Source organism: Tinamus guttatus, unplaced genomic scaffold (genome assembly GCF_059628265.1).
Source record: "Tinamus guttatus ecotype Peru unplaced genomic scaffold, ASM5962826v1 Tinamus_guttatus_pri_ptg000310l, whole genome shotgun sequence".
NCBI classification, from domain to species: Eukaryota; Metazoa; Chordata; class Aves; order Tinamiformes; family Tinamidae; genus Tinamus; species Tinamus guttatus.
In genome coordinates this window covers 57,462-72,959 of record NW_028288844.1, presented here as the reverse complement: position 1 = coordinate 72,959, position 15,498 = coordinate 57,462, and the positions used below count along the sequence as shown (strand labels likewise).

General features: G+C 36.9%; 1 protein-coding gene across 1 annotated transcript in view; it reads right to left on the bottom strand.

The window, feature by feature from the left end:
• Positions 1-15,251, bottom strand: part of ROR2 (ROR family WNT receptor 2) — a gene marked incomplete at its 5' end in the record, with an annotated part of 38,897 nt that extends 23,646 nt beyond the window's left edge. Inside the window, 3 exons of the mRNA XM_010227964.2 lie at positions 5,502-5,532; positions 6,518-6,805; positions 15,158-15,251. Of these exons, the coding sequence (XP_010226266.2) occupies positions 5,502-5,532; positions 6,518-6,805; positions 15,158-15,251 (413 nt within the window). The remainder of the gene's footprint in view (positions 1-5,501; positions 5,533-6,517; positions 6,806-15,157) is intronic.
• Between the last annotated feature and the right edge of the window lie 247 nt (positions 15,252-15,498).

Here is a 15,498-nt window from a genome sequence, read left to right as displayed (position 1 = left end):
TCCTAAAGGGCTGGCTTCCTGGTTTTGTAACCAGGTAATGCAGTGCAAAGCAGCTGTGTTACCTCTTACGGAGTCGAGGCATTTGATCTATGCACAGATAGCATGGAGAAGGTAAAGCTCTTCTGGACGTCTATTTTTAGTCATATTTTACATGTGTGTTTAGCATCTCATTTTTCTTTGGACGTCTGGACAATATGGATTAATAAGCATGACACATTACCACAATCTTTTCACAATATTACCCATCAGCTTCCTTCCTTTGATCTCTCATTCCTTTAAAAGAAATAAAGACTACCACTTGCAATAGTATTGCTAGATAACAACCTGTGGAAATAGAAACACTTGCACCTACCCCAAGATGCTAACCACGGTAGTTTAAATACACATCTGAAACTTAAATTAGTCTCTTTTTTAAGCCCATATTTCATTTTTATTTCTCACATTAAATAATGTACAGTGCGCTAGACCCTTCACCATTTATTTGAGACCCAACAAGATTAAGGTGGAAAATCAAAGTTGAAGAAATGCTGTTTAACGTAGAACAGCTTCAGGTTATCTGTGCTGCAGTTGCTCGTTTGTAAAATAGGAAGATACATTAAACGTTTTTAAATGATCTGATCCCACACCAGGGGAAGGCAAAGAGATTCCTGAGACCAGCCATCTCCATTTACGAGAAAAAACAGAGAAACAAAGGTTAAATAGCTTGCCCTAATCGCACATGGAAACAGGGGCATAGCCAGAAAGTGCATCCAGATCTCCAAAATCACAGACCAGCATTTTATTCACAAAATACTCCTTCCTTGATTAAAGCTGGAAACCAGAATACAAAGTATGTGCTTATTCTATAAGTACAAAATGTTACCACAGATATCTTTGAAAAAAAATATATCCACTTCAAATATGGTCACCTCAGCCAAAGGAATGGTTTGATGAAACAAATGGTGAACATGTGGTTCTGCAGGAGCATCACCTTTGAACACCTCATCCTTATGGACATGAATAGAAAGAAGGAACTTCTGAATTGGCAGAACTTTGTTGCTCTGGTTTTAAAATATTTGTGCCTGTGAATTTTAAGAGAACTTTGTATAATCCTGAAAACATCATAATCAGTGGCTGAACTGTATTGAAAGTCAAAGAGAGCATTTGCATCATCTAAGGACGTGAAGAAAACATGGCCTGTGCTGCTGAATGAAGGCAATGTTGATTTTAATGCAATGACGATTGATTTTAATGCAATGTTGGGTACGTTCACTTTTGCAGCCAGATCCACCTCTCAAAAAACTTTTAAGTTCTCTCTCAGTTACTGCTTTTTTTCCTGAAAGTCCCTCAGATGTGAGAGGGAAGGGAGCTTTGGGGTGAAGAGCTTAGATGACTCACTCCCTTGTTTCCTCACATGGACATTTGTCACGTGATGAAAATGTACCTGTCCCCATCATAGGGCCACAGAAGCACCTGTCATGTCATTTGCAACTCCACTGTTGGGCTCAAAGGAGAGGTGTCTTTGGCCATGTGATGAGCGTGATGGGGCAGATGATTGCCTATGCCAGTCTAGGGGTTCTTCACCAGTGTTTCACCTCTGAGATGCTACTTGCTTTTTAAAGATACCACTCTCTTTGAAAGAACTGCTTTTATTAATTTCCAGTCCTGTCACTACTTTTATTCAATGGGCTGAATTTTAAAATATCTACTGTTGCCCCAAACTACCTGAATAAACCAAGGGATGGGAGGATGCAGATTCGTTCTGAATGGCTGACAAAACAAAAAATTCCCATCCAAAGCCTCAGTGACTTTTGCTATGACTAAGGTGTTTCTTCCCACCTATTTCTATTTCTGAGGATTCAGCATACTGGTATTAGTGAATTAGCTCAAAACAGGTATTAGTCAGGGCTTGAAAACACAGGGATTTCTCATAGTTCATCCATGTCAGTTCTTCAATAGCCAGACACAGGGCTCTGGAGGGAGATGTTCACTTTCCAGCATCCACCCTACTAGACAGCAGAAAGGCCCATCGGGGAAACGGACACCACGCTAACAGAGAGGCTTCTCTTTAGCTGCACTTCGCAAGGTCTTACTTCATAACTACTTCTGTTGGTGCTACCTCATTCATTCTAAAAGACACATCAGATTTTCCACAAGCCCTAGAGCAGGAAACTTTGAGGTGTCTTTCAAGCCAAGTCCCCTTCAAGGTGGCCTCACTACGGTGACGGAGTTTTAACGAGAATGCCAGCCACCACTTCCAGTCAGGAAGTTGCACAAGGTGGGGGGGATTCAATCCCGCAGTTCAATACAAGAGCAAAATAGATTAGAGTAGGGGACACTTAGTCTTTTAGAATAAAATCATCTTGCAGGAACAGTACTTTTGGAAGGAAAAGCAGCTGTTTCTGCCCTCCTACTCCAGACAGTAACATCTATCAATATTAAATTATGTTAAATACCATTCTCAGATATTTGCTTCCCCGGTATTTTATTTGTACACTTTTATATCTTTTCGAATGGCCAGCTTGCCATTTTAGAAAAACAACATGGGAGGGTTAATGATATAAACTGTTAAGCTACTATGCAGTGAGAGAAAGAATTCAACTTATTAGTAATGCTTAGTTTTGTGACTGTGTTTTCATTTCCTTTGCTCTGTAACTCAGTTTGCTCTAGCTTGTAATGCTGTCAAAGATTTTAATACTTTGATAACTGAAGTAACTTGGATTGGTTTGTATTTTTCCATTTTGATAGAAAAATCTCTAGAGATTTCTACAAATGCAGACCTCAAAAGAAGACATCCCCTACCAAGTGCATCCCAGTTTAATACTACATACCTGGCTTTAAGTTTTTATTTTAAGATTTTTATGGAAATGTCCCAGTCTCATTATCTGAAAGTCATGGCCTTTTTTCTGCACTGGCAAATTGGACTGTGTCATGTGGCATTTGAACTACATCAATCCTTAATTGCTATATGACTCCTAAGAAACGCACAGCTGAACACATGGACTACATAAAAATGCCTCGCGAGATGGTATCTGTACAAGCAAAGGTTTCTTATCCCTTAATAATTCATTAGATATAGTTTAAAGCTAAGATACAGTGGTTTCAGGTTTCAGTGCTTGAACTGGAGTGTATCTTTTGGGGAAACACTAATGCCAAGAGAAACAGCACTGGGGTGGTTCGGCGCGCGGAGCCGAGAAAGAGCCCTTTGTTCCCTGCCGTTCCTCCGCTCCTGCTAGCCTCTACAAACTCCAGTCCTCTTTTCAAGCTTACAATTTGACCTGCAGCATTTAACACAAAATATTCATTAGAAAAGCATAAAACCAAACCAAGCCTCCACTGCCAAGTGACAGTAGCTTGTGGCAAGGTAGGCAGGAGCAGAGGAAGGTGAAAACAGCAACTGTGAGGCATGGAAAGGGCAAGGAAATGCAAGAAAGAGCATCAGAAGGAAGGGCAGGAATTTAGGAAGGGTGGACAAAACCCAGGTAAGTAGGAATAAGCAAGAAAATCGTAAGAGGAGTAGGGATTAAAACTGGTAGAAAGACCCATAACCCTTGACATCTTGACATTCTAAATCCTGGAGGACTACTCACTGGAACTCAGACCTAACCATGTTTTTCTCAAGTTTAAGATTTCCTTTCAGTCTCTCATAGTGAGGGTATTCTTCATTTCATCTTTTAATAGCCGTTCCAAAAAAGATCACAGCACAGCTTTCCGCTGCCTCCAGTTACACTAGTGATAAAAGTGGTACAACATGATCTTAAAGGTACAATTATTCCAAACCAGCTTCAGACCCAAAGGACACATGCATCTTTTTTTTTTTTCCCACATATGATTTTGATATGATTTTTTCTAGCTCTTTCTTGCTTTATTTTAATATATATTTCCAATAAGCTAAAGGTTGCTTTGTCAAGCCAAAGGTAAGAAAAGCCAGGAATAAAGATCTCTCTAAAACTTTAATTCACTTCCTCTTTCTAAGTGTATGCAATAAAGAAATAACTTTTTTCTTCATTTTATTAATCAGAATTTATTTTTACTTACATTATACTTATTAATATTAATAAAGTAATTTTTGGTGCATCAGAAAAGGTTGGGAAATATATATGAGGGAAACACAAAGGGAATCAAAGGGACTAGACACTCAGTGACTAGAGTTGCCTTGCGCGCACAACTTACTAACTACTCTTCCACTGCAGTCGAGGACTGTGTGCTCTCATCTGCAGCCAAATGCTTCACTGTGCATATTTTAGTTTCCTTCCTTTTGTACCAGTTCCCACTTTCTGACCTTGTTAAAAAACAGACGGCATTCTAATATCTGACTCTCTTTGTTGAGCAGGTGAGTAACAGTTAGTAAAGTTAGTAAAGTGCTGTAAGACCATAAAAAGGATGTCAGTCGTTACAAAAACGCTTACTTTTTTTTTTAATGTTGTCACACAGCTGTTTTTAAATGCTCATTAGTTAGCAATTGATTTTAAGAAAAACATAAAAATCTATATGGAAATCCTTTAAATTTATTTACATGTGCATATGAAAATACAGGAATGTAAACCATGTGTTACTAATTTTTATAAATGTGAGACTACTTCATAAAGTACATATGAGATGGACAGATTAATGAACAGGAGTCATCATTCTGCCGTTATCTAAAGCGCTTAATGTTTCAAAGTAGATGAAATTTCTGAGTAGTATTTTTTTATAAATACTCATCACTGGCCTAATTCTTTTCTCCTTCAAGCCACTAAGAGTGGCTTTGGTGTTCACAAACAGTGATCAATAGGATAGTTCTGAAAAACAACCGTGTATCTTTATGAATTTGCTTTTTTCTCTCTTATTTTAATTTTAATTTTTAATTCCTCTACCACCAAAGCTAATTTTAAACAATTAACATATACCAGAGACCCAGGCACTCCTCATTCTATGGAGTCACTGCAGAATCTGTCTCAAGAAATTATATAACACATGAAATTTAAATTAATGCTAACATATAAAGCAATGATGATGAAACAGGACTGATCTATTTACATTTGTATATCTGGATCAGTGTGTGAATCCAGACAAGCAGCCAAAATCACCAAGTCACCACTAAAACACCACTGACCACTCAAAATCAGGATCCCTGTCTCATTTTATCTGACCTTTCCAGTTATATTAATATGACAGAGGTAAATTTAAAACCGCAGCAACCTAAGGATTGGACTCGTTCTTTTTCAACCAGTCATCCAGCTCATACTTGTCCTGCAAATGATTACTGTTCAAACATGATGACTTTGTGGTATTTTGTTTCTCTAAAATATGAAATATGCAAGCACAAGTTGCTCAAGAAATTTCTATCAAACCAAAACCCACTGTAACATAATGCTGTCCTTGTCTGAGATGGCTTGGGCCATTCTGAGAGTTTTCAATCAAATCAAATATTTTTAGCAAACACATGGTGGTCACGGACAGTGTATACTGTGTTTACAAATGAAATTCCTACAGAACAAAATTGGTTAGAATTCATTAAGTAACTTCTAAAAAGTACTTACTGAAGGTTGTGATTCGGGCTGTTGGTTGGACCTGCAAACACAAAACAAATATGAGTTGTTGACAGGTTTGACTCAAGGACAGCAGCATAAAAAAAAGTCAACAGCAATCAAGGCAAACAGTCTCTCTTTAAGGAAGGCTGGCCTTAAGGCTCAAACAAAAGTCTCTGGCTTCCAGCACATAATTGCATATTGCTATTTTTGAAGCCACAAATAAAAATCACATGCAACTTCTGGCTCTTCAGGCAGCAACTGGAATGGACTTAATTTTTGTTAGACAACGCCTCCTCCTATTAGAAAGAACAATTAAAAAAATAACGCGTATCCTGACAATATGCTCTCTTTACACTTACCTTGTACTAAGCCCTATTAAATCCACCTGAGCTTTACTACTGGAGTTTATGATATGGCAAGAGCATGCCCTTAACCTCTGCCATAATAGCAGTAAGATAGGGTACTCCACACTTAATGAATCACCACAAAATAAACTGAGAGCTTAACTATTATTATCACAAAATTAAAAGAAATCCTTGGAAAATGTCCCTCAATTTTTTCCCCACCACTTCAGACACAATTCCAAACAAAATAAACTAAAGCCTGTCTTCAAGCCTGAATAATCGAGCCTCCAAAACACCGTATAGGTAGTTCTTGAAAGGCCCCGAAGGGCAGCCTAGAAGGCAAGTCAGTAGCAGAATGAACCCCCTCAGCAATGAAATGTTACCTTTTCAGACTTTTTTTCTGGCACTTCTTTATATTTTTTTTCTGCACTACGTATTTACAGACCATTCCATCTGTATTTACTTTCTTTTATTACCAGTAAACGGGTATCAAGTTCAAGCGAGAAGCCATACACTAGGAGAGAGAGGCCTCTGGCAGTGGCTTTACTCATTTCCTTTCCCATTGAGAATTTTTTCTTTCTTTTTTGAAAAAGCATCAGATTGATTTCTCATTGTGCCATTGTGAAAACTAATACCCAATCTACAAAGCAGCCAGAGCGATTATAAAAGCTTCAAACTCACCGAGCCTTACAAACAAAACTCCCGTCGCCGTTATGGTCTTCATCCCATTGGAAGCCACGCACTGGTAGTACCCTGTGTCGGTGGTGTCGAGGTCCTGGATTCGCAAACGGGAGCCGTAATCCGTTTTCCTTATGATGATCCTCCTTGGCTCCTGAACCAATGGAGCATCGTTTTTTAGCCACCGGACATTCGGCAAGGGATTGCCTGCTACCTTGCAGTGGAGGATTGCGGTTTGCCCCTGGACCACAGTGATGTTGTTTACCGGCTCCAAAAAGGTCAGAAAGTAACCTGGAAGGGGACAAGGTCGGAGAGTTCAGACTTCAGCTGGGCTGTCCAGAGGTACATCTTCATGAGCGGATCTTGGTGTCAGAAATGTTTTCTTTCAACCATACACTCCAAAGAAGTGCAGATTGCTCTCCTAGATGTAGGATAACATCGTGCTCCAATTTTTCCTGCATGATTGACATCAGGCTTACTTGAGGTCAAGTCAATACACACATTATGAAGTATACTACTATGAAGTATGAGTTAATACGTTTACAATTCTGACTGCCTTCACAGGCACCTATTCTAGAGCAACAGAAAAATTTTTTAGTTAGTTTGTAAGTCTTTTCTGCCATAAAAATAGAAATAGAAAACAGAAATAGAAATATGGCATAATTTGTATCATTATAATTTTGTCATTAATCTTCTTACACAGCCATGTGTTTGTCTAACAAATTGTTGAAGTTGCAAAAGGTATTTTCAGACATTATTGATTTGCTTTGTCAGATACTCATTCAATGAGAGAAACTTGAGGTTTGTCCTGCAAGTTGAGTTTATAGTTTATATACAAATTTAAAGACAAGATGTCTTAATCGCATAAGTTGATACAGATGGTACTTCTACTGCACTGTAGGCTGCTATATTTTATATCAAGTGCCAAAGCAATGCTAATCCGGACAAAGAGAGGTCTGTATGGATATTGAGTAATCAGATTTCATGGGTTTTAATTTTATAAATGGGAGCCAAAAGTTACTAATTCATGAGTTGCTGAAAGCTAAAGCCTTGTCAAAAAATACATGCAGACTGCATGGGTGATCTCAAGTGGTAAAAAAGGAATAAAAAATGGAAGAACACTGTAAAAAATTCACAATCATAATTTTTATCAGCTTTTGTCGTTAAATTTAATTTGGTGTTAGAAGTCTTGCAACTGACTCTCATCAGATGTTGAAAGTTTGAAAGCATGTAGGTCTGTTGAAATGCTAATGAGATAGTCAAAACAAGCAAGAATACCATCCAGCTGTCATGCTCGCAGGTTTGCATGAATTTACACTAACCACAGACACAGCATTAAGCTACTTTACATTACACTGCATTTTTATGTCATCTGGATCCAAAAATGCAAAAAACTACCAACACACTGCAGGTGGTAAGTCTCTGATGCATGTCCACATGTGCTGTGTCCCATCAGGTAGACTGTTTGGCAACTGAACAGTAAATAGTATTTTACTGTGCAGGAGTCCAGCAAAAGAAATGTAATGGTCAATGTTCTCAGTCTACGTGCTGAAATACCTGGAGAAAACTGATGCTCTGCCTTGATCTATGTTTGAAAAGACCATTAACTTAACTCCTCTGTAATGGCTAGTGATGAGCAGGTGGTAGAAGAGACAAAAGAATACAGGACCTGTGAAAATCACCTTTGGCTGGAACCCTGGGTTTTATTGGGCACTACCTGCTGTCTACAAGTGGTCTCTCAGAAGACACTTTGTTTTGACGCACAGTATGCAAATTCAGTGCAGGCAAGTGTAAATTTAGTCTGAACATGAAAAATGAAGTAAAATAAAAAATTTGTAAGATATTCACATGACACAGCAAATTTACAGGAAAAATATTTTGTTGCCCTCTTTTCTCATAAAATGATACAATCATCTGTATGTAACTTCACCTCAGTGTTCCATCCTCTTAGCCTACAAACCTTTAGGGCAATTTAAAAACTTTGACAGAACACAAAAGATCTATTTTTTTAAAGATCTTCAACACTTGGATTTAAAAAAAGGAAGAGAGATTACCCAACTTCATTTTGAAATGTAATGCTTTATTAAGATGACATTCTTGTAGGTGATATAAAAATCACTGTAATACCTTGTTGTAGTATAGAAACAATAAAAACAACTAAAGCTTACTTACTTAAGCCAACAATTTACATACAATAGTCTTTCTGTTATGAAGCATGACCCATTCTCTGACAAAGTAGAAAAGGGGTTTCCTTGACTATTTCACCTATGATTTCTTATTAAATCAAACCAAAAACCCCGCATTTTGTCACTACTTCATGATCTGGAGTTTATTCTCAGTGCAGCTGAACCAAAGAGTAGGACCAGGAAGAGAGGAGAGCTGAAAATAGCTATTAAATTCACTTATTATGATCAAGGAATGTCATTAATTCAAGATCAAACCCCAGGTTAAGCCTCACTGTTATTCCAATGAAACTAGAGTTACTGTAGGAAGTAATTTGGCCGATAGCTTTGAAACTATCCAAAATATTTTGCCTGAATTTATGAATCAGATCCTGTTAACAACTAGAACAAAACTATTATAACAGAAAGCAATGCCAGAGATTTATTGCCAAATGTAGCCCCACTGTGATTAGATGCACTTTCCCTGGAGTCAGTGTAACTGAGTCCATTTCCTGCAGGTCAGAATTTGGCTTTAGTTCATTATTCCTCCTGCCAATTTTGCAGGCATTTTCTGCAGTGTTTTAAATTATCCTGTTATTACAAATTGAGTAATAAATATTTTAACCTGCTGAACTTTGAAGCACACACTTTTTCTTCAAAGTTCGGCAAGGAAGTTCAGAAACATTGGTGGACTCGCTACCGATCCACCGCCTGGGCCAAAGACCCAAAGTGCACAGGCTTCATTTGGGACTTTCATTTTCTCTTCAGGAAATGCTACCTAAGCCTGGTGTTTATATACTTACTAAATCTGAAGGAATTGTGCAACAGAGCGGCCAGCCTTATGTTAAGCTGCCCTGTTATTTGGAGTCCACTTTAGATAACCCATAATTGCAAACCTTTCAAACAAAGTGGAAAATTCAACCACTTGTAGCCTTAAGAATGTTTTTCCCTGTTTAATTTCTGCGGTGATAATGAGCAGTTGCTTTTTATGATGCATGGCATGCCGCAAATATTGTGTGGATTGAAGTTGGAGGCAATGCTTTGGGGTAAAAACAAGCCATTTCCTACACTGATTTGGGTACCTCTGCAAAACCCAACAACATGCAAAACAAACTTTTGCAATGAATCTGGCTTTCTCTTAATAAATATCCATTTGGCCAGATATAGGGGAAACTGAAACATTAAAGCACTATTACTTGTATTCCACCTGAGTCCATTATTTTGTACCAAACAACTGGGTTTTAAAAAAACTGGAACAGATTTATTTGCCTGTTTTAATACTGAGATACCTATGAAACACAGAATTAATATTCCCTTGAAAATGTTTTGGGCTTACTGTGTTTAAAGAGAATAACTAAATATGCAAATGTGATATTACAAACAATTAAACTTCCTTTGGAATAAGGATAGTCAAATAGGTTTTGGGTTTAATCTCAATGTAACAGATGTCAGTCTTCTCCATTATTTAACAGCTATTATTTCAGACTATTTTCAGTAGCGGTCTTTTTTTACAACCCCCTAAAATATGGGAAAATACTTCTTTTGTCTTCAGTGCTCTTTGGCTTGGACATCTGTATGCCAAATATTTTAAAGGGAAAATCGCTCTGATGGGTATTTCTGCATTTGCTGTGGGCAGAAGTACTCTAAATTAAATTACTCTTTTGTTATGGTTTCCAACATAATTCACAAACGATGCCAATGGTTTGTTTTGCTTGAACAGAGTAAAAACCATTCTGTCAAGAGGTTATGAAAGGATAATACAACTTAGTCTATATGTTATGTTATAGTATGATACTCTAATGCACCCTAAGAATAAAGTAGTTCAGGGAAATAGTGACATTAATGTTGGCAAAAATCTTTCATACTTTGAAATGTCTTTGTTAGGTTGCCAGTCCTTCATGTTTTAAATAGAATAAATTTGATATGAATATATCAAACAGAATCTCATAGCAAACTCAGATTAAGAGGAAAGAGCAATTTTGTATGTTTTGGCAAGCATATAAAAGTAAAGTTTTCCCAGAAGTGATAAGAATGTTGAATTATTGTTCTATGCACAATTACAGGTACTAAACTAAGAACATAAAGGACACAACTGTCCCTGTGTCCTCTCACGAATACGATTTTTGTAGTTTTATAAATATTATTCTGGTACTTAGAAATCCAAGTTTTAAGTTCAAACTGTCTGTGCTAAGCACAGAATAAACACAATACAAAATGATTGTTCTTGCTTCTGTTAAGATCTTACCTGCGATTTACAAATTGGAAATGTCCTCTAAAAAAAACAATTTTAAAAAAAATCTCTTCACCTACGTTGAATCAAACTAACTCTGGTATATCTGATCTTGCTTTGAGTTTTGATTTCTATTCTTTTTGTTGCTTTTTGCCTTTATTAATTTAAAAAAGTGAGGCATTACTAATTTTGAAATAACTTCAAGATTGTTTTCTTAAATATATTCACAGCACTTATTAAAAATTTGTAACTCTCTTTAGGAAATTCTAAACTATATGAATACTAGAGTCTCAAGAGATGGGAAAATATCATCAATCTTATTTTCTGAACATGGAAATTAAAGCAAAGTGTGCTTAAGTGACTTGCCAAATTTACACGTTGTCTAAGTGGTAAATTTGCAGGATAGTATTCCAAGTTACATGTCTTCCCATGTTCCTGCCGTGCTGCTGGAATGAGATAATTGTGCCTTTTCGTGGAACAGTTGATTCCCTTTTTTTCCTGTACCATATAGGGAAACAAACATATAAAATGTCTAATTCCTGAGAAAAGGATGGAAAGTTTGAGTATTAAATTGCTGGATACATGAAAATACAAACAATTTCTTGAGAGGAAAAAGCAATAAATATTGCCATCTTTTAGAACACATCTTTCTAGGTTGAAACTTTCCAAGCATTTTAATACAATGTACAAAACCATTAAGAAATAAAACCTATGCTAACATTTGTTTAAAAAGCAATGTGATATTTTCATTCCCTCAGCCCCTTTGCATTCTCCTTTTTTTTTCTCCCTTCCCTTCCCTTCCCATTCCTTTTTTTTTTTTTTTTGGCTTTGAATAATCTTTTCTTGTCATTCTCAGATATCAATAGAAGAACATGACATCTCTCACTGCAATTTTTTCAGGTGACAAACTTCAATAATGGCATTTCTTCAGGTTAAAGAATTCTTATTTTCCAATAAGAAAAGAGTTTCTTTTTGGAAAACACTTTAAAGTAGCTTAAGTTATGATATCTCAGCCAAGAGATGATTGAATAATCATTACCTATAAGACTTTATTGTTGTTGTTAATAAATAAGGAAAATCTTACACAGACTAAAAATAGTTTATAACTTACAGAATGGCAGAATATTAATATATTAATATTAAACTTACCAGTGCCGGTAATGGCTCTTTGTACAGATACAGTAGCAAGTATGGAATATTCAGACAATAGACAGGTAGAATATAAAGCATATCAAAGCATGCCAGTGTGTTCTGGATTGTTTAAAGGAATCAAATGCAATTGTAAGAGGAAATAAAGGTAAAAGTTACTAAATTTTAAAGCATTATTTCCATTATTTCTAGATATGTACAGCAATACTGCTAGAAGTACAAGAGCAGGACACATGCATCAAATAATCACACCTTAGCTGCTGCCTGGAGCCCAGGAAAGTAACTCCTTCCACAAATAAACCTTATCCGGAACAACACTGAGAAATGCCATTCTAATAAGGAAGGAAGAAAGATGTCCCAGGCCCCTAACTCTAAGACAGCCCCTGTTCCTAAACAGTGTCCTAAAGCCTTCACCTCTCTCCCTCTGTATTTAACCACCACATGAAGATGATCAATCATCTGCAGCAACATAATGGAGCCAGGTTAGCAGATAGAAAGGAAGCTGGCAGTCCTCCCAAAATACATGTGAAAAGTTAAGGAAACTGCACTGAACTTAGTGTTCATAGTGTGTATCGCCATATAGTGTTTCCAGATGAAGTGATACCTTTACAGCACAATTTTATCACATTATTTACACCCAGTCTTCTATATTATATGTGATCTCAATGTATAAAAATGCAGTCACAAGCATGTAAAATAAAGCAATTTGGATCATATGCACTCAAAACAAGCAGCTGGGCATGTCAGTTGTGCTTTGGAAAAAATTACAGCCAATTCAGATATGAAGCAGAATTACTATTGAAACATTGCCATAAAGCGAACATGGTCCCCACAATCTCCAAAACCAAGGTAGACAATGAGGTTAGCTCTCTGTTCTTAACAGAAAGGAATTTATTTTTTGAGCAATATTTTTCCCGTATTTGAGGGGGTGAGCATCTTACGTAGCCCAGTTTGCAGTACATTGCAGTTGGGGAGTCACTGTCACCGACTGTGTGGATGAAAAGTCACTACCTATGGAACATATATGAATAATTCCTGACATATAACCTCATTTCAAATCAAAGCAACTGAGACAGTCCAATCATTAGTGAATTTTACTGTATGTGTTTTTATTGACCAGAAAAAAAGCTTTGTAACTAAAAAATAAAAAAGTAACACACTGAATGAGATCAATAACTTGATGCAGTCAAAACAAAATAAAAAAGATAGTGCCTTTTCCAGGGAGCTGAAGTTCCTGGACTGACTAGTGAAGAAGCCACACACTGAAAGCTGGAGGCTGGAATCGTCAAGTCTCCCAGTGTATCTCACCTCACTGATGCCTCCCCTGCTACACGTTGCCCTTACTCATGCACTTCCTTAACCATTAATGTTCGAACACCTCTGCCCCCAGACAGATTTTACTAGCAGCTCATCCATGTATGAAGAATCAGTACCCTCTAATACCTATTTTTGGCATATTTTAATAGTATGAAATTGTGATCTTCTATTTAAACGCGGCACACACCAGCAATACTCATTACCTCAAAACAAACAAACCCCATTTGTTATAACTCAGAAGGCCACTAACAACCACTGGATTGAGATCAAGATCTGGGGAAAGGATCACTAGTTCAAAGATTCACTGGTGTGAGAGGAGATTTGCTTGCAAATTCTCTGTTTTTACAATAACTTATCCAGTACACCTGAGTTCTACAATAAAAGCTTCTTGTTCTATGCTGGTTCCCAGGGAAACTGAGCTCAGAGGTAGCCACCTTCTGGAAATTCAGGCACTCACTTAAAAGAAATGGGTAAAAGTAAATGCTCCTCCATCACTCCAGCAAAGTCATGGTCCTATCCCATCAACTTTAGAAGGCTGGGTTCGTTGGAAGGAAGAGATGTACAATTTTTTATTAAATCCACATGACTAATAATATCATGCTTAATCTTATTACTTCTTTAGAGATAGAATCATTTTTCTAGACTGCTGGAGGATTTGGAAGAGATGCTGATCTTTTTATATTTAGATCTTTTAAAATTAATCTAATTTTTGGTACTATTAAGACTTAATATTATTTTCAAGCCTATTTTGCATTAAGTCTGCCATCGAGGAGAAAAGAAAGAAGTCAAACTTTCCTCAAAAAACAAAAGCAGGATGATGTGATGTGAGAAGCTATAGGACTCTTTTTAAGGATCTCTTAGCACACACAAAGCCCTAAACAGAAATATGTAATGTTTCTCCAAACAAAATCTTCATGCAATTGTGGTATGATACAGAAACACACATGTTAAGGTTCAAACCAAAGAAATTAAAAATATGAACCAAAGAATTTTTGCTTACTTAAAAGAATTCTGTAACCACAAACGCAAGAGGGGAGGAAAACGAGCCCATTTCTACACCATGCAGCCCATTTCTGAACTGCTGGAAATGAGCAAGTGATTCTATTGCAGTGAGTCATATAAGAACAAGGATCTCTTTTTTTCTGAAGGAAATACAAAACCCTTATGATGTAGAAATGCTTGAGATGTGATTAATTACTTCCTCAGACAGGTATTGCCTGTGAACCTGCATAACAAGAGGAAATAACTGCAACTCCTTCCTGGGCAAGAATTTAACCAAGCAATTTCATATTAAAAAATCATTTTCTTTCATATCTGCAGTCTTAAAAGTTCAGACATGACAAAAGAGCAGAATGGGACTACCCTTAAGGGACTACCTTAAATGTGGAGCCTCTCCATCAAAAGTAGTGGGTAGTTGTGTGGATAGAGGAGAGAATAAAACGGCTATAGCCTGCAATACTGCTGACGGAATTAAGTGTGTGGTTTAAATGTAATCCCGTAACAGAGGACAATAGTTCAAAATAATGAGTTCAACTACATGATCTCTAGAGGTCCCTTCCAACCTTAACTATTTTGTGACTCTGTGTTTAAAAAATAATTTTTATAGATTCCTGAAACCTGTCCATATCCCTGCTTAAGAGTTAAGGTTATGAAGTGGAATGAAGTTACCTTTCTCACACGCACTTATTTACAGGTAAATCAAGCAAATGTACAGCAAGAGGATTTTGCTGGTGCTTTCTGAAGTATGCTTGAAATGAAAGTTATTGGAACTATGATTAATTTTACCTTTGGGAGTTGGAATTGGTCTCTCAAGGCCATCCACTTGACCTAGGGGGTCATTTGAATCTGGAATTTCCATTTCACCTGGAAAGAGGGAAAAAAAAAATTGAATTTAGGTGTTAGGTCTTTTTCCTCTGTAACAGAATAAAGGTGGTGAGTTCTGCAGCTCATTTAGTCCAAACCCTGGTCCCACAGCAGCACACAGGAAACAACTACTAGAAAGGAGATCAGCATTTACCCACTGGAGATTAGAAAACTTTCCTGAAATTCAGTTCTTTAGAACAATTTGTGCCTGATGCACAGCATTAAAAAATACATTCCAGTTCTCACCTAAATAAAATTAACAC